This window comes from Arvicola amphibius, chromosome 12 (assembly GCF_903992535.2).
Source record: "Arvicola amphibius chromosome 12, mArvAmp1.2, whole genome shotgun sequence".
NCBI lineage: Eukaryota > Metazoa > Chordata > Mammalia > Rodentia > Cricetidae > Arvicola > Arvicola amphibius.
The window spans coordinates 13527705-13552681 of NC_052058.2; the positions used below are offsets into that span (position 1 = coordinate 13527705).

The 24977-nt window shown below is 47.7% G+C and overlaps 1 protein-coding gene across 1 annotated transcript in view; it reads right to left on the reverse strand.

The window, feature by feature from the left end:
• The window catches only part of Cnih3 (cornichon family AMPA receptor auxiliary protein 3), a 100388-nt gene that overhangs the window by 38158 nt on the left and 37253 nt on the right, over window positions 1–24977 (reverse strand). The window contains exons 2-4 of the mRNA XM_038309491.1: window positions 10975–11043; window positions 7087–7167; window positions 4468–4486 (exon numbers count right to left, since the gene is read on the reverse strand). Of these exons, the coding sequence (XP_038165419.1) occupies window positions 4468–4486; window positions 7087–7167; window positions 10975–11043 (169 nt within the window). The remainder of the gene's footprint in view (window positions 1–4467; window positions 4487–7086; window positions 7168–10974; window positions 11044–24977) is intronic.

Below are 24977 nucleotides of genomic sequence, written 5' to 3' on the forward strand. Positions count from 1 at the left end.
AGGATGAACCCTGGTAGGTGTGGGGAGATGAGACATGGAGCAGAACCAACCACTCCAGGGGTGACCAACGATGAGGGGTGAATGACCTGTGAGCCGCCAGAAGCCTCGTGAAGACAAATGCTCCCTCCCTGCCATGCCCCACCAAGGCCACAGAGTTTAGCACACGCCCCATGGAGTCATGAGAAATACAAATGGCAGCCACAGTATACTGGCTTGGTTCTTCATTATGACAGCCATGGAGAACCGATCTGTAGACGTTAGGCAGCTGCCTAGAGTCCACTGAAAAGCCATTGTCAACACGTTTGTCATGGACGTGGCTATCGGGCCCTTGTGTAACCCTGCAGCTCTCTGGCAGGAGTGAGGTAAGGACAGGCCTGTTCCTTGTGCCTCCAGCTTCAGGTTCAGGGACCTCATGACAGCACTATTTACATGGTGAGTAAAATGTTCTGTCTCTCCCTCTGACTCACAAGGAGTTTGCCACAGAGAGTCCCTGAAGATGAATTATTCATGAGACACGGTGTCGGCACTACTTGCAGGTTTTGTTCCAGGATATTTTTACTTTTCTTCAAGCATTCCCTTCAGGGTGAACTACCCCACCGCGAAGTTAAATGGTATTAGGAAGGATCCCCCAGGCCCTGCGTGGCTCTCAGGATTGGCATCTTCCCCTTAGAATAGATGAGCTGTATTACTGTAGAGGTGGCCCTTATGGGCTACATTTTGAAGCAAATTAACGACTTGCCCTACAGTGTAGAGGTTCAAACTGTGGAGTCTGTTCAAATGGATTTGCCTTTTGGTTTCACTTAGGGACTATGAGACCCATAGGCCTCAACCTCTCTATCTGCCCAGTGGGGTCATAGCACCTACTTCACGGGGTTGCCCTGGGGATTTGATGAGTTAATACCTTTAAAGACAGAGTCACTATGCTATTGTTCTACCTTAGAAGTCCCCAAGCCATGGGTATTTCTGGTCTGGAAATCTTATCATCTACATTACAGATGGCTGCTCTGAGACATTTCACACAATAGCCTCTGAGTTTGTTGTGTCCCTGTTCACTGCATTATGTCCACAATTAAAATATCTAGTCCCCAGCCTACCGCACCCCAGGGCCCTGCAAGAAGATAGCATTGATAGCTAAAAAGACTTGAAGCCAAGGCAGCCCCTGTAGCAGAGAGAGTCCGTGACCAGAGGGGGTTGCATCCTCTCCATTCTCCTGACCAGTCAGTGCACAGCAGATATTATGCATCTAAACAACGTGGGTCTTTCTCAGGGTTCTGGCTTGTAATCTCACTGAGTGTTTAGCCACTGTCTTTAGGAAGAGAAATCAGATGGACTTTGAAACCGTCTATCTGAAAATTTGTAGAATTAGCAAATTAGAACTCTGGCACAGAAAAGAACCACTTTCAAAAAAAAGAAAAAAAGAGAGAAAGAGAGAGAGGAAGGAAGGCAGAAAGGAAGGAAGAAAGGAAGAAAGAAAGAAAGGAAGAAAGAAAGAAAGAAAGAAAGAAAGAAAGAAAGAAAGAAAGAAAGAAAGAAATCTGGGATGGTGAGATTGCTCAGAGGGTAAAGAACTTGTCACACAGATCTGATGACCTGAGATCAAGCCCCAGAACAATATGAAGGGGAAAGGAAAGGATGACACCCCAAAGCTGTCCTCTGGCTTCCACATGTGTGTGCTATGGCATGCCCACATACACATCATACACAAATAACAACAGCAATAATAATAAGCAATGAAAAGATTTCTCCATTAAAAGGACACACACACATGGTGTCCACTGGCCAGTGCTCTCATGTGGATCCTCACTATCCCTGAAGGGCCTGTCTGTCATCTGAGTGGTGCCATTGGAGGTGGTGGAGCTCCTAAGAGACAGAGCCCAGGGGGGAGGCTCTCAGGTCACTGGGGATGCTCCTCAAAAAGAGCTGAAGGACCTCAGCCTCCTCTTCTTCCTCTTGGTTTCATAGTTCATGAGGTGAGCAGTTCTCTCTGCCATGATACGCTAACCATGGTGCTAAAGGTTACATGAGGCCACCTGACTGGAGCCTCCAGAAAGTGCGAGCCAAAATAACCATCACCTCTTTATGCATGAATTGCCTCAGGTGTTTCATTACAGCGACAGAAAGCTGACTAATACAGCTATTGCCATAATAGTATTATACAATAAATCATTCTAAAATTCAGGTGGTAAAACAAGAGTAATTTACATTTGCTCCTGCATCTAATAGGTAGGTAGGTGTATGGGATCTAGTGGGCTTGGCTCTGAGCGACAGATGGCTCAGGTGACTTCCTCAGGGTCACAGTCTCTTCACACCACTGGGCTGGCCTTGGAGGCATCAGGACTTACAAGAGGGAGAGAGTATTTCCCAGCAACTCTCTTAGCTTCAGTATGTACAAACATCTAGCCATATCCCTGTGGACAAATCTGGTCCTGTGATGAAGCCTATCTTCAACAGAGAGAAGACATACTCTATTATAGCAGAAAGAATTATAGACCATGGACACAGGTGGAGCCCACTGCAGGGACATGTGGCCCAACGTAGTGGCACAGGACACTGGGCTCAGAAAAGAACCTCTTTGTTTCGATGTTCTGTTATCTAATTCTTGAAATTTTATTTTTTTTTACCTGCAGTCTTATATTGTCATTTTTCACTGGACCCTGAAGACTTTGAAGTCAGCCCTGGGACTGTGTTTGTGCATCCACGTGTGTGGCAAATTGAGACTACAGGGCCTTCTCATTTAACAGAAGCGACTTCCACTGGACAAGTGGTGGCTTCTGGAGCCACATCATGGAGTTTCTGCAATAGACTTAACTGATACGGGAAGCTCTGTTTCATACCTGGGCTCCTCCCTGTGACAGAGGTGCCATCTGGGAAGCTTGGGATGGGGAGCATTTGGGGGAGCACCTATATTCTCACTGCCTCTGTGATTGCAACAGTGTTGAACCCAGAACACCCATCTCCCCCAATTATTCCCCTGGAATCAGCTCCACTACCTCCACAAACCCTGCCCACTCCTGCCCATCTCAGTGAGAATCCTCAAGAGGAGACTGGAAGTTGTCTGCACACAAGAGCTGATTCCACCCACCAACACCAGAAAACCTGCCATGGAACCAGACACACTCTTGGAGAAACTAGGACACGAAGAAGGATCCAAGAGAGATGTCCCAAACTAAGCAGTTAAATCCCTCACCTTGGGCAAGACCGGCCAAACTCACAATCATTGTGGCCCTAGATCTTCTAAAACCCAAAGGAACCTCAGGACTACCAAACTCGAGACCTTGGGATCGCTGCCAATAAAGCAAGCCCCTCTTTATTCTCATCCCAACTCTTTGGTTCCCACTTAAGCTCTTCTCTGAGACCACTCCTAACTCACTCACAGATGCAGCAGGCTGCCCCTCCCTAGTCTTCCTGCCACGAGAAGCCTATGTGTGCCTGGGAGCAGCCACCAAACCTTCCATGATGCGTCTCCCAAACAGAGTGTGTCACAGCCCACAGAGCCTACTACACGCTGGGTGGAGAGAGTTGCATGAGCACCCACAAAACATGAATCACGAGCAAAGTCGACACCAGCACCCTGCAGTTCAGACAACTACCCGAGGAACACATTTTCCGATAATTATAGAACTAAAAATCGAGCCACTTTGCACCACTTTTCACCCCTTTCCTTTCTCGCAAGAAGGCCGAGGAGGTGGCTGAGCAGCGATCATTGTAGGCTGTTTGGGAAGCTGGTTCCAAGGAATTTCTTGGAAGGTACAATTCCCAGAAGGTAGTGCTGCTAACTAGATCCACTGGGCCGTCACGAAATCCCTAGCATGGGCTCGCAGCTTGGGAATCTGGATGTAGTCTGTTTGAAACATGAACAAATAGCAGGGAGAAACCCAGGCTGTACCACTTTTGTTCACAACCTTGTCTCCAAAACATTGAATGGTACTTACCTAAGATGATGGGAGAATGACATCAGGCCAAGCATCATCTCAGCCTGTGTGCCCATGGAGATGCCATACGGATTTTAGGAGGAATGAAGGGCAGGTCACTAACAATGACATTTAGTAGGTGTTAAGTACATGTAAACTGCATGTGTGTATTATCTAATGAATCCTCAGGATAACGCCATGAGGATGAAGCGCTATTGTTCTCTTACTTACGAGTCACCCTGAGGCCTAGGGATGTAACTCAGTGGTAGACACTTGTCTTGCCTGCCTGAGGCACAATACTCATGACATTCAATACTCAATGTCACCCTCCTAAAAGAATAGAGGGTCATCCTGAGTCATACCCCATAGGTCACAGAAATGCTAAGGGTGGGGGCAGGATTGGAAAGGGGATGTTTGCACACTTCACTGTGGTAGTCTGAATAGGAATCCCCCACCCTGTAGGCTCATATATGGAGTGGCACTATTTGAAAGGATTAGAAGGATTAAAAGGTGTGTCCCTGTTGGAGGAAGTGTGTCACTGGGGGTGGGTTTTGGCTCTCCCTCTCCCCCCTTTTCTCTCCCTCCCTTCCTCTCTCTGTTTCTGAGTGCAGATCAGGATGTAGCTCTCAGCTACTGCTCATCCTTTAATCCTAAAGAAACTAGATTTGGCTAGAAGCAGACATGGGGTGGGGGGGCAGGGGACCTAAATACTGACTGCAGAGAGGGCAGGAAATAAGAACACAGAGGGAATAAATAGGCCCAGAGAGGCTACAAGTCAAAAGTCTTCTGAGTTGATGAGTATGACTGGGAGTTAGCTTTTATTTTAAAACAAACACAGGCAATCTGGGCATTGTGGCACACACCTGCAATCCCGCACCAGTAATGGGGATGTGGAGGCAGGAGGATGAAAACCCAAGGCCAGCGTTGCTACATTGTGAGCTCAAGACCAGCCTAAGCTCCATGAGACCCTGACACACACACACACACACACACACACACACACACACACACACACACACACACACACAGAGAGAGAGAGAGAGAGAGAGAGAGAGAGAGAGAGAGAAGAGGGCAGTACATCATAGTTGGTACTGTCCTGGAACCCCCAAAATGAAGACTGTGGCACGCTCCTAACAAGAGGGACAAACTAGCTATTATTCGTTCACTTAGTAAACACAGAGTGAGCGTCTTCAATAGGCTGCATGCCACCTTTCAGTCATTGTCCCCATATCCGACAGTCAACTCAACATCACCAACCTTCCCAAACATTCCAGTAGCAGATACAGACCTCATGCCTAGAACACTTGCACACATCTGTGGGAATAGCCTATAAAGTTACCAAGTTAAGCTAAAGAAGATGCCCAATGGCTAGGTACAGAAGTCTCAACAACTCAAAATTGCACCCAGAAAGAAATTGTGTTCTGCTGACATTAATGAAAATGGTCTTGGGTACCGAGGGCAGGCAGACACAATGGCAAAGGATACACAGTAGCACCTTAAGCTGAAAGCCAGGCTTGGGGCAAGAACATGGAGCAGAAGGGAGACTCCTGGAAGGAATAACATGGTAGGCACTTGACTGGTACCTGCCTTGTTAGGCCCATAGTGGAGCCAGAGAACCATGAGGCCGCAGGGGAATGATCTTATATAGCTACTGCGCCTGAGTCCATCAGCTCTCTGATGTCTAGCTAGCTTGGACTGTCTTCCCCGGTGTGGCCCACTGCAGCGAGCAGCAGTTGTGTCTCCTTAGCATGAAAGGAAGGAGTAAGGAAAAGGCACTTGGAATACAGTGTTTGCCATGTAAACCTCTTCCCTCTGCTGCTTAGCCGGGCAGATGCAAACCACATGCAGATTTGCATATGTCAAAGCTAATCCATGGATAGCTTGCATCACATCCTCGCTCTGACCTTGGAAATGCCTAGGGCATAAGACTGTAGGCAGCAGGACCTCAATGAGGCAACCGGTGGTCATTGCCTCCTGTGGTCAGTCAGCAGCCAGGCAGCAGAAGGTTGAGCAAGGCTAAGGGATGTAGCTGTGAGTGATCACGTGATAGAGAACACAGGGTGACGCACTCAGGATGGGAGGGGGCCTGAGAGACAGCAGTTTGATTTTTGTCTCCCTCGGGCTTGTATCACTTAGGCATTATCTTAATGAGCACACCAGAGGACATGGAGTTGATGGCCGGAGTCTGCTGCTATGTCTGTGATATTATCTAGGAAGTAATTGGCACATTTTTAATGCAAATTATATGCTATTTTCTTAGTCATTCTCTATTCCTTGGATCACTAGTATTTCCAAATGCATGCTCTTATCTGAGCATACATCCCTGCTGAGACAAATAGGAGGCAGGATTCTAACATACTGGGTTTCTTAGCAAATGTCAAAGGGCAAGTTATTAGCTAGAGAAATGATGCTTCTAGATTCGACTCCCTCCAACAAAAGATGGAGAAGAACTTCACAACTTTGTAAAAGTCTTCCCCTTGTGCCAGTGTTGGTGGGGCTCTTCATTTTGCAAAAGGCTGTATTTGGGCAGACGATGGCTTCCCTGTGGCCAGTTACCCTCCACTCTCTACAGAGGTTGGGGACAGCCATTGGCTCAAGGCCATGGACCTTGGTTATTTCACCCGTGAGTCCCTCTTCTCTAAGCTTTGCTGACTGACTTTCCTGACTGGAGGAGGGCAGAATCGAACAATGCCAAACGCCCTGCCTGGGTAGCATGCGTGCACGCGTGCTTCCAGAAGAAGCTTGGGACAGCTGTGGTCTACTGTCCCCCTTTGACAGCATGTTCCTGGCCTACCCCTCCACCACACTCAGTGATCCTGCCAAAAGGCCAAACTGCAAAGCTGAGTGACAGGTTCGAAACTCAAGACACCCAGCATCTAGTAAAAATTTTCCTTATGTCAGGAGGTGTCATTAAAATCCAGAGCCCAGCACAGACAGGAACAAAGACTGGGAAGTGCCAGGAGCTTTAAATGTCAGCCACCATCATACGGAAAAGGGACACCCTGCAACTGCAACCAGAGAGCCCCCGACATGGCCAATGTCTTGCTGACACCAGCTGAACAACTTCCTGCAATTAGTTCCTATTGCCTCTGAGGGTTTCCAAAGAGCTGAGCCTGCTCCCACCCTACCCTCCCTGCTGCCATTCACCCAATGTCCCCTTGTGCCATGCCATGACCCTCCCTCCATCCACCTGTAGGACCCCTCTGACCTTTCTCAAGAGAAAGCAGATGCGTTCGATGTTCCTCAGTCGCTCCCTCTGAGGAGGTGCAGGAAAGAAAGGAAACAGGAGGTTAAAGGTGAATTGAGAGTGTGAGAAGCACATAGCCTACCCCAGCAGAAGAAGCCCCATCCCAGGCACAGGCTAGCGGCTCTCCCCGGCAGAGTCTGCACCTCTTGCTTTACCCTATCAGAGCCACTGCTTTTTGCTCTTTTATTCTGTTTTGTTTTGTTTTGTTGTTGTTGTTGGATACAGGGCTGTAGCACAGACTATGCTGGAGCTCACTGTGGAACCTCAGTTGTCCCCAAACTCATGACACTCCTCCTGCACCAGTCTCCCAAGTGCTGGTTTTACAGGCATGAGCCACCATTCCTGGTAGAAATTTGCTCTTAAAAGAACTCCGCTGGCAGGCTGGGGAGGTGATTCAGGGGGTAATGTTCACTGCAGCCATGAGGGCCTGAGTTCAGGTCCCAGACCCCATGTAATGAGCCAGTTGTAATGGCATGAACCTGTAATCTCAGTGCCAGGGAGGCACAGACAAGAGGATCCCTGTTCACCAGCCACTCTAGCCAAACCTAAGACTTCCAGATTCATTGAGAGACCCTGTCATTTATTATGATGGTGACTTAATTGTGTGATGTCAGTGTGTGTGTGTGTGTGTGTGTGTGTGTGTGTGTGTGCACATGAGTGTGTGAAAGTATGGGTATGTGCCATGAGGGCAGGTATCTACAGAGCCCAGAAGAGAGCATCAGATCCCCTGTAGCTAGAGTCACAACCTATGTGAGCTCTTAGAACCCAAACTCAGGTCCTCTGTGAGAGCAGGACAGACCCTAACCACTGAGCACATTTCCAACCCATCTTAAAAAGCAAAAACAAGTGTGCAAGTGTGGCACATGCCTTTAGTCCCAGCACTCGGGAGGCAGAGGCAGGCGGATCTCTGTAAGGTCAAGGCCAGCCTGGTCTACAATAGCTAGTCCAGGACAGACTTTAAAGGTACAGAGAAATTCTGTCTCAAAAAACCAAAAAAATAAAAATAAAAAACAAAACTGTGCAGAGAAACACACATATGACATTAACCTCTGGCTTCAACATATATGTGCATATGTGCTTGCACACATAGGCACACACATGAACAAGTATACATATAGTATACCTCTATCTTTAAAAAAAACACTCGTGGCAAAGGCATGCATTCTTCTTTCCCATCCAGCATTCATCTTCCTATAGTGAAAGTCTTCATGCACACACAGATGGTCTTCATGCAGGGTGGGCACCATATGCTACTCTGTATCTCAGGCACAGGACAGCTTCCTGGATCTCGAAGAGCAGTAAGCTTGCATCCTCATTAGCGGATGCTACCTTGTTTTGCTTTTTCTATGTGAGTGTACTTGGAGGAAGCAAGCCCTTCCTAGAGTCAGGCTACCAACTGTACCCTGGGCTAGGAGTTTTCTAGACGTCAAGTCCATCTGTCTCCAAGGACTGGCTCGTTTCCAGGGGAAGATGTTATGAAGCTGAACAGAGGACGCTGCCCACAGCAGACGTTAAATGCCCCAGCTTCCTTTCTCTGCTATAACTGTCAAGATTTCTGAGCCACGCTGAACACAGCTGTGGCAACTCTGGTGCTTCATTACCGAAGCAATTTGGTTGCTGTAGACATAATGGTAATGAGTTTCCTTGTGGATCAGGAGAGGACAGGTGGCTGGGACACTTGAGTCTCCCTAATTGAATCATAATACAGTGATCTCTGGGTAGCCCATAAACCTAGAGGAAGAAACCACATCAGGACGAGTTATTGCCCACATGCCAGGGAAGACAAGCTACACACGTGAGAGAGTTCACACAGATGCACACACAACCAATAGTCATACATACTCCAGCAAGTCAGAGCCCTGAAGGAAAACACCAACCCTCCCTGTGATAGAGACTTCCTAGTGGGGGTGGAAGATGGAAAGGGAACTCTCCCCCCCCTCTCCGCACCCCTGGAAGAGGTCCACCAAAACTTCCACCAATACTAGAAGTTTTAGAGCATGTTAAATCTAAGGAACATGGGTTGTAGCTCAGTGGTAGAGGACTTCCCTAGAATGCCCAAAGATCTGAGGTCTGTAAGTCTCGGAGCCCAAATGCTGCTCTCCTCTAGGGGCTTCCAGGATGCCAGAGGGCTGGCGACAGCTCAATGGAGCGGCTGGAGCATTCCCCCTGCTGGGAAAAATGTCCCGACGACAGGGAGAATCGTAATGTGTCTACATGCTCGTCTAATTACAGCTTTCAATCCCTCTCCCCCAGGGACACCTCAGGCTTTGGTCTGTCCACGTCTGGGCTTCACAGAACTCCACTCCTTAGTTAATCTGATAACTAATTAGAACTGTTGCCATAATAGGAGTTTACAAAAAATAACCAGAGCTGGAATGTAGTTCAGTGGTGAAGCATTTGTCTCGTATATATACAAAGTTTTGGGCTCCATCCCAGAACCACAGAAAGAGAAAGGGGTAGAGGTCCATGCCTTCATCCTGCGGTACCCATTTCTGCTTCTGGCAAGTAGTTCTGGATGCTCCTAGTGACTGCTTTTCAGCACTGTTTTTTCCAGAAGCAACCCCCCCCCCCCACACACACACACACACTCTCTAAGGGATGGCAGGTATGCAAGTCTTAACATAATGTTCAAATAAAGGAGTTGTCCTGATGAGCCAAAAGCAGACTCCATAAAAGCATCTCCAGGTTTCACCAGGTGTCCACAACCTGGCATAGAACTGACATGATGGAAACAAGGCCTTGGGAAGATTTCCCCACTTATTCTTCTTGGGAATCCTACCAAAAAAAAAAAAAAAATAACTCCAGATAGCTGGAGGAGGGCTCAGACTCCTGACTTCCTGGCGTTTAGAAATGAACATGCTTGGCTGCTTGGCCTCAAGCCAGTCTGAGTACCTATGGGTACTGATGAGCAGGTGTGTGCTGTTGATGCCAAGCTCAGTGTCCAGAAAGACATGAGACCCTGGGCAAAAACTATTCAGGCCTGGCAAAGCCAAGTTATCACAGGTGGGTGGTAAGACTGGTTGAGGAGAATAAAATGGGTTTTAAAAATTACAACTTTTATGAAGTGCACTAAGCTTTTGAGTGGTTCTTAAGGGTACTTTCAACTAACCCAGTTTGCTTTTTATAGCTGACTTTGAAAGAGTTTGGCTCTACTTTATAGAATCAAAGGCTGTGGTGCTAAAGCAGGGCTTAGATATAAAGTCAAGTCATTTCCAGAACCATCTTGAGTTGGTGGTCAGAAGACAGGCTTTGGAGATGAGCAGAGCCGGTTTCCAGACCTGACATCCAGAAGCAGAACCCAGAGTTCCTCAAGCAGACTACACCAGATTCCCTGGTACATGAGCTGACCCGAAGACTCAGGCATGAGAGAGGAAAAGCCCACCAGATAATGGGGCTGTACCTGGTGCTGCACCCATCCGTTTACCTTCCATGAGAAATCCAACTATTGCCCACCTCCTGCAGAACAATAGGTTCGTGCATGATACTTGCACACCCTACAAACATGCTTGCCAACACAGAGCCTTTGTCTATGGTCATAGATAAGGAACCAAAAATCACTGGCATCAGGCTTTGAGGACTCAGCACCACCATCCAGCAGATCCTTGCCCCCCCCAGCCTACAGGAACTGCCACGCTTGAATGGCAATGTAGTACAAGAGCTCAACAGACCTCAGCAAGGAGACCCTGGAGCAACTATCAGCAAGGAGTATAGGCAGGACCAGGACAGTATATTCTGCTCTTTAACCCTCCCCCTGTCTTTCGTGAACCCGGTGACTTGTGGGGATACTCCCTGCCCACCACTGGCACCACTACTTACCGCATGGACAGGGTTGCACTGGTCTATGGGACTCTTAAAATCCGTCCTTAACTCATCAAAGGCGATTATCTGAAAGAAAACACATACAATCAGGATACTGTGCACGTGTGGTCAGTGCCACTACCAAAACCTTCTTGCGGATCTGCCCCCAGACACCCTAGGAGGAGAGGACGGGGTGGAGGCCACACAAAGCTGGCCCTGAGTTGGCCACTGTCAAAACTGGCAATGGGCACACAAGTGTTTTGTCTTCTGTCTATGATGCTTGGTTTGAAACTTCGCAAGTAACTTTTTTTTTAACATTTTATTTTCCTTATGCAGCCTGTACAAAGATGTGGAAAAAACTATTCTGATGGAGCTAAGTTTGGTAAAGGCATAAAAATGTAAAACTTCCAAACAGCACTTTCAGCATCGTCCCTGACAGGCACTGCAGTCGGTTTGTTTGTCTCTTTGCTTGTTTAGATTCTATTTGGCAGAAATGCCACCTGTCAGTCAGAAGAAGTCAGGGAAAAGGGAGGAAAGAAAGGGAAGCTAAACTGTCACAAGGAGAAACAATCCCATCTCTAAGTGTCCAAAGACTGGATCAGCAGCCCCAGGCAGGCCAGGCCCACTACTGCAGTCTCTGCAGGCTCATCTGGGCATACACTCCAAGCTCCCTAGGGAGCTATGGTTCCCCATTTGTCAGAGGAGGAGGATAGGGAGGGGACCTTCTGCCATCACAGGATGAGGCATGTCCCCTCCACAGCAGGAACCAGATGAGGGTAAAGGCTCTCAAGCCCTCATCCTAACCCAGCTATCCATTCCACTAGAGGGGCTAAGTGGCAGAATGCAGAGGTGTTTGACCCAGAGGCTCTCCTTTCTTGGGGACAGGCTTTGAGTATTTTCAGCAAAGCAAAGTCTCTTTGCAGCTATACTTTGGATCTTGAATGTTATCTGAAGGTTCGTCCATGTGTTAAGGGGTTGGTACCCAGCCCATGGCATTCTTGGTTTGGCTTTGTTAGGTTGCTTGTTTGGTTAGTTGGTTGGTTGGTTGGTTGGGTGGGTGGGTGGGTGGGTGGGTGGAGTTTTTTGTTGCTGTTGTTTTGTTTTTAGAGACAGGGGTCCATGTATCCTGGACTGGCTTCCAACTTTCTATGTATCTGGGGATGACCTTGAACTTCTGGTGCTCCTGTCTGCGTCTCCTAAATGCTGAGATTACGTGTGTGTGTAGTCCCATACAATGCTGGGGATGTAACTCAGAGCTCCAGGCTCTACTAACTGAGAGCAAGCACTCTACTAACTGAGCTAAGTCCCAGCCTGTTGACATATTGGGTAGTAAAAACCTTTAAGAATTGGGGCATAGTGACGTTAAGACTTTTTTTTTTTAGTTTCATTGGGTTGCTTTTGTTTTTTGTTTTCCTTCCTGACCACTTGACAGTGCAGAGGTGAGCAGGCCTCCTCTACCACGTGGCTCCCTTTCCATCATGTTCCGCATGACCACAGGTCCAAAATCATGACAATAAACCATGAGCTGAATCATCTGATGACGCCAAGTGTTAACCCAAACCCTCTTCCTTGTAAATTGTTTATCCCAAGTATTTTTCCACAGTAAGGGAAAGATAATTGCCACCACACCTACTGAGCATAAATGAACTTACTGTCCACTAGGGTACACTTTGGGGAAACCTGAATATGTGGGAGAAATTATGAAGCAAGGAAGCCAGGTCAGCACCCAGGCAGTTCTTAACCCAGTCCCATGTGGCCGAGACTAAGAGCCAAGTGAGGGTGGGCAACGGTATTTACAGCATCCAGACGTCCCCTTAACTTCAACACCTCTGCAGATTTAGGGGAACACACAGCATAACTTGAGCCAAAGGAACACCCCACACCACCTCTGATGGACAGTAGGTCTATCTAGCCAGGACTTCTCAGGGTGATCATTGTGCTGCTGGCACCATCAAGCTGAGCATCATCTGATTCTCCCTAAAGCATCCACCCACAGCCAAGGTCAGAGCACAGAGCCACAGCGTGCAGGCCAGGCCAGCCTGCCACCCACCCACTCTCTCCTAACCTGTGGGCTAAAAATGACTCTCACATTTTTTAAAGAGTTGAAAAATATCATCAAAAGAAAAATACTGTTTTTGTAACATGTAAAAAATATGCTAAATTCAAACCTTGGTGTCCACAGAGAGAGTTTTACTGGTGCTTGGCCATGTTCAACTCTCTTGCTGTATGCTACTTTTGAAGACTCTAAGGCAGGGGTGAGACAGATACATCTGCTAACATGCGTCTTAGAGAAAATAGTTGACCCCTGGTCTGTTCTTGCATTTGTCCTCTAGAGGAGTGACTCTCCACCTTCCTAATGCTGCAGCCCTTTAATACAGCCCTCATATAGTGGTGACCCCCCAACCATAAGATTATTGTTGTTGCTACTTCGTAACACAATTTTGCTACTGTGATGAATCATGATGGAAACATTTTTGGTGATAGAGGTTTGCCAGAGGACGCATGCCACAGGTTGAGAAGCCCTGCTCTAGGGTTGGTACCCCATGTAACAGTCACTGACCATGTGGGCCAATACTTCAGTTTAAAATGTGAGTTCGAGACCAGCCTGGTCTACAAGAGCTAGTTCCAGGACAGGCTCCAAAGCCACAGAGAAACCCTGTCTCGAAAAAACAAAACAAAACAAAACAAAACAAAAACAAAAAAAAACAAAAAAAATAAAATTGTGTTGTCTAAAATTCAATCTGTAGTTATTGGTTAATTGCTAAAACAATAAAACTACCAGGGCTCTGGGGAGATGGCTCAGGTGGTAACGTGTTTACCACACAAGCATGGGGGTGGGGCTGAAATTAATGCCCAGTACCCCCATAACAGCTGAGGAACATGGTAATGCCAGAACGGGGAAGGCAAAAACAGGAGGCTCCCGGTGGCTGACTAGCCAACCAAACTGTACAAATCTGTGAGCTCCAAGTTCAGTGAGGGAGATTGTCTCATAAAGCCAAGTAAAGAATAACCAAAAAGATACCTGTGCACATGCAGACACAAATGTATATACACACATGATCATGCACCGCCACTACACACACACACATGCACACATATGAAAACTAAAAAGATATCTGTACACATGCAGATACAAATGTATATACACACATGATCATGTGCCGCCGCTACAGACACACACACACATGCATGCACACATGCACACACAGCCATGTAAGTCTTTTGATCCTGTTCCCACCCAGCCCCATGCCTGAATCTCTGTCCCTATACAAGAGAGCACAGGCAGGTGAGCCTGGGCTTACTGGAGCAGGAGCGGCCAGTGGCAAAGCAAGACAGAGGAGCTGCTGGGGATCTTGAGACACTCAGTTCTGTGCCTGGACTCCAACCCAGGGGAGGTGGCAACAGGAAGGTTGGGGATGCAGTTCATGCCAGTGAGCTCCACCCCATCTGAGTAATGACCTGGCTGCTTCCTGTGACGGCCAGGGTCTTCAGCATCCCCACCATCCCAGTGTCACAGCTGAACTCTCTACTCAGTCGGAAAGCTTCAGAGAAATCTTTTATAGTCAATCCTGTGATGATCACGTGGAGATACTAAACTCCACAAGACACAGCTCCTGACCTCATGATGTGTCCTGCCTGTGGCAGGAGGGGACATGCACACAAATACATCATTGTATTACCAGTGTAGTCAGGGCCAGAACCAAGACAATCACTATATTCCTCACAGGGTCACCATGTCAGGTGCTGAGCCATGTACTACTGCACAAACTTGCGTCATTTAGTCCTTGGACTCCTCATGGAAGAGGCCTGTTATTGCCCCCATCGTAGAGATGGAGAGCAATGCCTAATGTCATTAATGACGCTAGTGCCAGATTAGACACCAAGACACAAATCCAGGAAGTACCCACAGACTGTTCCACAGAATATAAATATGGAGGAGGAAGTGGGGACTCTAAGACACAGGGAAGGATGAGCAACTTGCCAGGGAAACAGAGTGCAGTCTTCCAGGGGAGAGATTTGGGCCATCCTCTGCCTATCCAGATCACAAGCAGACTCCTCGGTCCTGCCTCCTGCTTGTGTCTGGGAATAGGGGCAGCGTGGCAGAGGGTAATCCTCAGGCTCCAAAACCTGAGTGTGAGAGGCACAAGGACGTCACTGCGATTGAAGGTGGCAAGATAAATGGCCGTGACACAGTTATGCACACTTGAGCCTCCTGTGAATCCCACTAATCCACTGAACCGTATAGCCCAGCACCAAACAGTACTGGGTGCACTTGAACTCCTGGCCCAGCTATACACGTTGAACCTCACACTCATTTTCCAAAATATAATATGGTAAAGCTCACCCTTTTAGTGAAAATTCCTTAAATCTCAACAATGCACAGTCCTGCAGAGGTGTGCTGTGTGCTGTGGGGTTGATACATTGTTTTTATTGTGTGTCTGTGTTGATGATACACTGCGTCTAGTGCTACCCCACCCCCTCCTCCTGACTCCGGGAGTCAACTGCTCTCCCACCCCAAATGCTGCTTCCTGCCAGCAATCACCAATGTCTGCCTCACCTCTAAAGCTTTGCCTTTGTCAAAACGTCACAGAAATGAAATGGAACCATGAAGCATGTAGACTTTCCAGGAGGCTTCCTTTCAAGTGACAATGTGTTCGAAATTATTCACATTGTTGCTCATACCAATAACATGTACCTTTTCCCTGCTGAGCTGTATTCAGGTCAAAGATACACTAAAGTTCCCCTATCCAGTTACCTGCTGGAAGATGCTTGGGTTGTCCCTAGATTCTGACAATTGTAACTAGAGCCAGTGTCAACATTTGTATAGAGACATCAGTCTTCCCCGGGTGATGGGGGAGAGACTGCTGGATGAGTTGCTAAGTGTATGTCTAGGCTTGTAAGAAACTGATAAACTATTCCAAAGTATCTGTAACACTGTGCCATACACCATATGAGAGTTCCAGACACACCACATCCAAGTCAAAAATTACTATTGTTGGTTCTGTTTAGTTGTTTCAATAGGTGTGTGGATGAAGCCTCTGTGGTTTCAATGTACGTTTCTCCAGTGAATAATGACACTGGGAATCTTTTCATGGTTCAGTCGCCATCTGTGTGTCTTCTTTGGTGAAGCATGTGTTTAAATCATTGGCCCCCTTTGTAAAAATAAAAATAAGAATCTGTTTTCATAATGATAGTTTTTTTTTCAGCACTGGAGACTGAGCCCAGGGTCTCTTACATGCTAAGCAAGCACTCTACTAATGAGGTCCATTCCTAGCCCATTTTTTTCTTTTCCTTTTTTTGAAATATTTGAGATAGGGTTTTACTATGTTTCCTAGGCTGACTTTGAATGACCAGAGCAAAAGCTTTTTCTTGTGACACTTGACAATTATTTTTTTTTTATGTATCTCACTTTTGGTCCTGGACTTAAGATTCACATGGATCTCAAAACCCTTGAGACCACAAAGATTTTTCCTTGCCTGTGGGGAAGTTTAAACTCAAGTTTAATTTCAAAAATATGTTTAGGATTACTCTGGCAGTACTTCCTCTATTATGTGAACTCTGTGCACTTATTGCTTCAGGAACTGGCCTGTTTCATCCAAGTTGTTAAATTTAGCCTGTTCGGGCTAACTTCCATTGTTACTACCCAGCCACCACCAACCCCTACTTTTTTCTCATCAGACATTTGAAATGGGGATTTGGGTGAGTATAAGAAAAGACAGGAAGGGCCAACAGTGGGAACCAAGAAGAGAAACAAGTTCCCAAGATCCAAGATGGCCAAGTTGTGTAAGACCCTCTGAGACTGAACTCTGATCAAGAGCACAAGACTAAGCAAGGCTCTGGGGTAGGCAAGCAGAGGCCCCTCCAGAGCTACTGATGAGGGAAGAAGAGAGAAGTAGATGTTGGGACTTGGTGCAGTTCTGAGCTCTAGAAGAATCACAACTGCGGTCCAGGGCAAGCATGGAGAAAGACGAAAGGACAACCACAGGGAGGAAGGGGTACTACACTGACCCTGGAGCTCTTTCTTCAGGGCTGGACCTAGACCCCACCACCCCAATCAGGTTCACTTTTCTCCAAGTGCCCCCAACACACTGATGATGATCAAAGATGGCTGCCAGATGGCGCCCATGTGAGGAGCCTCCCCAGAAACCACAGCACACTCTCAGTCCCTGCTTGTGTCTACCCTAAGTCTATCTGTCCTCCATCCAGTCCAGTCTCCAGGCATCTCAGAATCAGCTTGTGAGGTGGGAAAACACAATCTCTTTAGAACATACCTCGTGAAACAGGCATGTGGCTGAACATAGTCACGGTGTACCAGTACAAAACCTCACTAGAAGGTGGCGAAGGGACCGGCATCTCGCCCTCCATAAACTGATGATTTCCCATGCTACCCATTGGAGGTCGGCATCTGGAGGATGAGTCTGGAATATTCTCTTCCCCGTGTTTACTGTGATGTCCCTTATTCTGGTTGAAGCTACCCTACCTTGCATTCATGCTGCATTATCTTACTGACACAGTTTAATCTGCAGGAAAACTCTGGAGATATGACAGGGACTTCCTCTGGGATATAGTGGAGGAAATACAGGCCCAGTGAGAGTTTTAATGACATTCTTGCTATCACAGGATGAGTAAGGCACAGTGGGCACATGCCTAGACATGAGCTCTGAGCCAGCCAGCGCTCTATCTGCCACACCGTGCCCACTCTGTGACTTGAAAGGGTAAAAGAAAGTGTTGAGTTACTAGAGACAAAAAAAAAAAAAAAAAAGAATTCTTGACTGGATGCCCAGGATGCTCTGGCACCATTCTTTGGCTCTGAAAAGCAGCGCTGATGAAGATGAGATCCTTCGTCGGCACTGAGATTATCATCCGGGGCAGGGAGATAATTAACAAATAGATAAGAAGATATCAGAAAATGGTCGGTTAGGTGACAACAGCGAAACAGTTGATATGAAGAAATGTGAGTGGGGTGAGTGGGTCAAGGAGGGTTTCTCTGAGGAAGCATCACTTATGCCAAGAAAGAGAACTGAGCAGCCAGGAAGTCAGCCATGGAAAGGGCTGGTGATCTGGTTTCACTCCTGTGGCTGTGTGTGTTATCCAACAAAAGGTAACATAAGCAAGGGAGTGTTTGTTTGGCTCACAATTACAGCTTATAATCCATTGATGTAGGGTATTCAAGGCAGGAACTTGAAGTTCCACGTCCACAGTCAAGAGCCGAGGGAGAATACACACATGGATCCTTGTCTGCTTGCTGCTTATGTAGCCTTCTCCTCCCTTAATATAGTTCTGGACCCCCTGCCTAGGGAATGGTACCACTCACAGTGTCCTGGATCTTCCCACACCAATTAACAATCAAGACTACCCCGCAGACATGACCAAAGACCAACCTGATCTAAGTGATCCCTCAGAGGACTCTAGGACCTAGAGTCTAGGCTGTGGGCTAAAGAGATGGCTCAGCCATTAAGATCACTTGTGGCTCTTCCAGGGGACCCAGGTTTGATTCTCAGCACCCCTGTGGTGGTTCACACTCATCTGTATCTTAAGTTCCAGGGTATCCAGTGCCCTCTTCTGGCCTCTACAAGCACTAGTACATAGGTGGTACACAGATATACATGTAGGCAAAATATCCATACACATACAATATAGATAAATATATCTTCAAAAAATAACTAAATTTTAAAGATTCTAGGTTGTGTCAAGTTGACAATGAAAACCAACCTGCACAGTTGAGGAAGAATTTTCTAGAGAAGTAAGTTCTGCTGCAAGGGGGCCAAAGCTTAGCAGTAGGAGACAAAGAAAAGCCAGCGGAGAACAAGATGGGCTGTGATGAGAAATCAAAACCACAGCCTGATGCAGAAACAAACCAGGAAGGGGCCTCACTTCAGCCCTCACATGGACCACTGTGGTATGTGGCCCTCATGTGACTTGCAGGGCTGGTTATGTTGACTGCTCACACTGCCTCATTTGAAAAGGAATTGTACAAATATAACCTGGGGAAAAAGGGCAGGGGAAGCACTGAGAACGGGTCAGCAAGAATGAAAGCAGGACAGGTTATGCAGAGGTGAGCAGTGACCTTTTAGATCTTTTTACCTAAATTGAAAGTCGATCAACTGAGACCACACCAAAAGGACAACACGACCCCAGCAAGTCAGACTCGGGAAACCAGAGCACAGATTTGGACTAGACTGCCTCAGAGAGCAACTGGGCACTGGGAAATGACAGCCAAAGAGTTCTGACACATGCACCTGGGCTGTGGATTATTCTCATCCTTAATAAAATGCTGACTGTCTGAGAGCCAGATGAAAGGTATAGGTGGGGCGATCAGACTGACAATGTTGGGGGAAAGAAGGGTAGAGAAGGAGATGCCAGCCACCCACCAGGGGAACAAGACAAACTAAAGGACAGGTAAAGCCATGAGCCACATGGAAAAACATAGATGAATAGAAATGAGCTAATGTAGATGTAAGAGCTAGTTAGTAATAAGCCTGAGCTATCTGCCATGCATTTACAAATAATACTAAGTCTCTGTATGGTAATTTAGAAACAGCTGCCAGGATAGGGAGCAGACTCCCAGGATTGGAAAACTCTGCCTACACATTTGGGTCCAACACCTCTAGACACTTGGCCCAGAAGAGCTGAGTTCTGTGTACATTGGGTGTCAACAAGAACACACCCTGGTGTCCCTTGGCTGACAGCTGTACCACTTTGATGACTATATCTGCCATTACATGGCCTTTGTGTGTCCACTTCTGTCTCTCATAAGGATACTCTTATTTGACTTAGGGCTTCTGCTCTAATATGACTTCATCTTTTCAACTAAATTTATAATGACACTAAGTGTCGCCACTAGCCAAGAAGGGCTCTCCCCTAGCGCTATGGCCCTGCACCACCTTGTCTTCATACATTGAGCTTCCAGAGCAGAGAATACGCCCCACTATTACGCATGAGGAAGTAGTGCCTTGCTAGGCAGCGCTAAGGAACTAATGAACCTGTTTTCAAAGTACCAAAAGCATTGTTCCGTAATCTGATTCTGTGTCCCAGGAAAATGGCCATGAGTGCTGCCTGAGAATGTAAAAAAGGAACAAGCCAGGACATTCTTGACCTAAAACACTTCCCCAGGAAAGCAGCTTTCTTCTGGTGAGTTCCCACGCTTGTGCACAGACAATCCAGACACAGACAGCAGTGCCTCGTCTCCTCTCCATGTAAAAGCGGTTCCTTCAAGAAAACCCTAAACTTTGGGTCAGATCAAAGATTTCCAACATTTTGGAGGAAGGTGGGCTGTGGGAGCTTTCGGTTGATTGGGGTACATAGGGCCTATGTTGAGACCTAGTTTTCTGTCTGAAATGAGCGCAGCTTGCATGCACCATCTCTTCCTTCACTGATTCTAAACTGCTCTGGGAGAGTATCTCATGCGCTCCTGGGAAGAGTGGAGCAGCAGCTCCAAACTCAGCTGCTTTGGGGCTGTATGTGGGTGCAGAGCATTTTTCCAGGTTCTCGCTCAGCCATGGAGGACCATGAAGCATCTCAAAGCAGCTCTCTCTCATCCCCGGACACAGCTCACACCTTGCCTACCATCACCGGGAAGCCAGTGCTTCGGATCAACAGGTATTTTATGTGGCATCCTTAACAGATGTGGTACCTTTTTCTTACGTGAAGCATGGAGAAGAACTAGAAGTCAGTCAGAATGCCCAGGGCCACCCAGGGAAGAGGCAGATCTGGAGTCCAGAATTAACCCTCTCCCTTTGTAATCTTTGACCTTTGCTAGTGGGTTTCCCTTTCCATTATAGAGGGAATAAGGAACACTTCATAATATACCCTTGGGTATCACCAAGGGGCACGACCCAGCAGGCTGGACTCCAGCACTGTCATCTAAGGATTCCAAAATGATGTGTCTGCTTAGCCCTACATGACCGAGAACTAATGATACCAAAGAAGGCAGCTGAAAACCAACACAGGGAGCTGAGTCTTGTCCTAACTCCACTGGATCTTATCTAGTTGGGGTCCTTTGGAAAAGCAAACTCAAGAGTTGTGTCTCCTGGGCAGCAAACATGGGACATCTTGTTACTATATCACAGTGCAGCGCTCATTCTCATCATGAGCAGGGATCCCTGTGCTGTGGCCTGCCAAAAAGATGGGGCCAGGCCAATTCCATCGCAGACTCTAAAGAGGTGGGGCCACTTGGACATGACAGGATTGGGCCAATGATTGGGAAGAAAATGGAACCCACACTTCTATCTCTTGTTCCTCTATATATGACCCCCCACCAATACCCCTTATTCAGTCCACGATGTCCTTATGCTACCAAAACAGTATAGATCTTAAATGGCCCCAAAGACCCCTATGTTAAAGGCTCGGTCACCAGCCTGTGGTGCCATTGGAAGGTGGTAGACCTTGAGGAGATGGGGCCTAGTTAGAGGAAGTTAAAGTCATTATGGGTATATTGGTTGGGACTCCAACCCTTTACATTCTCTCTCTCTCCCCCTCTCTTGCCATGTCCCTCTTCTTCTTCCTCTCTACAAGGCAAGCAGCTTTGCTCTACCACAGCCTCCCTATAGTAACCTCATACCTCCTCAGGTCCCAAAACAATGATGCCACTAATCACAGACTGACACTTCCAAACTGTGAACCAAAAGCTCCCTTCCTTGAAGCCAACCTTGCCAAGCATGTTATCATGGCAAAAGACAGCTGCCACAGCCACTGTCATCCTACGGTCCCCTCATCTACCGTTCTCTGAGACACACCTCTCAAACTCCCCTCGTGTCATTACAAGCCGAGCTACCCTCAGCCCCTGTGTCTCCCATTTCCACAGGCACTGCCGGCCCAAAGAAGTGTCCTCCTTAAGTCTCCACCTGCCCATCACTAGCTCCATGACCTTGAAACACCCTTCACCTCCCCAGACTGTGACTTCTCTGTTTATAAACTAGGAAGTTTGATGCTCCCCCTCCCCTCGACTGGCTGTGGGGAGTGTGATGAGGTGGCACAGCCTGTGGCGCAGAGCGGAGAAAGGAGAACTCAGCTGGATGGGAGCGCAGACTCCCACTGTGTCCACACTGAGGGACAACTCCACAGGGAGCTCAGGCACACTGTGTGAGTCACAGGGTCCCCGCTGGAAATCAATCTCTGCCTCCCTGATTTGTGTGACCCCGCAGGCAAGTTTTATTAACCTTTCCAGACCTCTGTTACCTCAAATATAAAGAAAGGACAATACTGGCTCCTACTTCACGACCATTGCAAAGAGGAAAAGAAACAGTGGGACCTAGAGAGATGGTTGGGTCAATAACGTGCTTGCCATACTGAAGTGCTTGCCGTGCAAGCCTGAGGGTACACTTAAAAATGTCTCCATGTGCACCTATGCACACCCACATATGCACACATATATACATGATAACACACACACACACACACACACACACACACACACGGGGAAAACAGAATTACATAAAGCAAGAGACCAAGGGCCTGTGCTCAGTAGGTAATGATGCCACTTTCTTAACTAGTTACTGTCTCACAGATGTTTGTTCCATGCCCCTGACCATGGCTCCTTCCTCCCTGGTCTTGGGCAGAATCATCAGCTGTGTAATCTGAATTCAGTAAAAGATGTCACTGTGGCGAAGGCACAGGTGGAAAGCAAGTGCGAGAGAGACTGCCCACCCTGTCACAGGCGGAGACCGGAATCAGCAGGCACACTAGCAAAGGCGGCCTCAGCTGCCCTGTCCTGGACCTACATGGTGAACATAAACTGAAAACAGAACACATTGGCATCTTCAAGCACTGCCTGGGGCCAGAATCTGCAGGTGCAGCTAGTTCTAAGGCTGTGTGCTGTGCTTCTGCTGGTCATCCAGGGACCAGAAGACAATGACAGCTCATAGCCTGCATGTCCAGGATAGACGCCAAGGGAGCAGGACCGTGGCCTGTGCCCAGCCTGGCTGATTTGCTGACATTCTGCAGAGCTGTCCTGCCTCCAGCCAGCAGTGACCAGGTCAGAGAAAGTCCAGGGAGATGCAGATAATGAGGGTAGCTATGCACACTGACTCATTAATGGAGGTGACTTGGCCACTGAACAGCAGGAGTGGGGGAAGGGACAACATTCTGTAGCACTCTGAACCTCTCTACTATGCTGCCAGGCTAAGAAGCCTCTCTCCATCCAACCCCAACACTACAGCCAGAAGCTGGGCTCTGGGTAACTGTCCCCAACCCAGATGACCCTCTGTCTAATTGGGCTCATGCATTTTCTGGTACCTTGAGCTCTCTCCACTGGAGAAGGACAAATGATTTGCTCCTGTCTTGGTTTCTGTGGGCTCTGTTCTTTGGCTAAGCAAGTCCCTCTCCAATACCCCGACCTGTAGCGCCTGTCATCCATAAAGAACCTGCACTGTTTACTCCTGCAGGTACTTGCTGAGCCGTGACCATGCACCAGGGACAGTGCTAGAAGCAAGGTGGACAAGAGCCAACCTTTACTGACCTAATCATTCTGCAATGACCTGGAGCAACAGTGACCTCTGGGGGTGGGAGTCCACTGCTCCAGACTTCATCACCTGAATAGGAGTCTTCCATGAAATTTGAAGATGAAATTGAAAAAAAAGTGTGGCAGAGAGTGGTAAGGCCCACTGTGGCCAGGACTGCCATTTTCAAGCCATTGGTAGTGGATTGCTTTGCGCTGATCTGAGACCTTTGGTGACAAGGCATTACTACTGTCCTGTGTTCACAACACATTATCATCACTGATCTGAGCAAGGCTCTCTTTTACATTCTTTATTCCTTTATGTGGGCACCCATTCAATGCTTTTCATGCTGCTAGCTCTCCCTGACAACCAGGAAATCAGGGATTAACATTTCTGCTCATGGTGTTCTTAAGCGCTGTGTGTCTACAGCCAGTGATTAACATTTCTGCTCATGGTGTTCTTAAGCGCTGTGTGTCTACAGCCATGTCTATCCTGGATTCTCACCCTTTCTTACCCATTGTCCTTAGTAACAGAGCTACCCTGGGAGTGAGTGCTACACTATCCATGCTCCCAACAAGAAAAATCTCAACATTTGACGCTTTAGATGCCACCTGAGGGATACTGCTGACAGAGGTTTCTGTCCTGCCCAGTCCCACAGCCATTCAGAACACAGGTGAGGGGTCACTCAAGGAGTGTGGGAAACCCCCAAACAGTTTCATCACTGGAAAGTCTCTCTTCAACATGAATGACAACTCTCCACAGCTGTATAGATGGAGCCCCTTCCCCTTCTGTTAACCTTCCACCCTCAACACCACTCTGGCACCTCTGGGGGCCACAAGATCACATATACTTAAGGCAAAAATTATGTAGAACTTGGGGAGGAGGACATGGGAGAGAGTGACTGAGATCTTGGGTGAGGATCTGATGACCTTCCTACCCCTTCCTTTTTTTGAGGGGATGTCAACAGGCCAACCTCGGGGGTCTCTCATGAGCAGTAGCGGCATCTCTAGCAAAGACAGTGATAACATTTACACTAGGCCATTCTGCAATGGCCGCCCCTTTTCTTCGTTTGTGTTTCAGGGCTCTTCAGTTTCGGTCTTGGATGTTTGAAATGCCTTCTCTCACCTTTCACCTCGGTGTCTTTCTCAAAACAAAAGTCAGCCTCTTCCATTTTGCCTCATGTTCTGTACATTCTGGGCGTATTTGGCTTCCTCAGCTCTGGATCATGAAGAGACCCTCTGACACACAAGTTTCTACTTTGCTTTGAAGTTGGAGGACATCACTTAGCCCTCCCTGTCCTCAAATGTAAGCATAGCAGCCATGCTGTGTCACCTCCAGATGTCGCTTGTTCCTCTGCGTGCTCAGTGAGCACTTACATGTGCTAGCTCGCTGCTCAGAGAGGCAGGTAAGTGATAAGACAGGTAAGTGGCAAGGCTCCTGGGTGGTGAGGGGAGTGGGGCAAGGTCTCTGTGTCTGGGGGTAACAGGAGGAGTAGAAGGAATGAAGTTCTCCATGGAAGGTACCTCAGTAGGCATGATGCAAGCTTTAAGGCAGCCCAAGGGCCCAGATGTCATCCTCCAAATG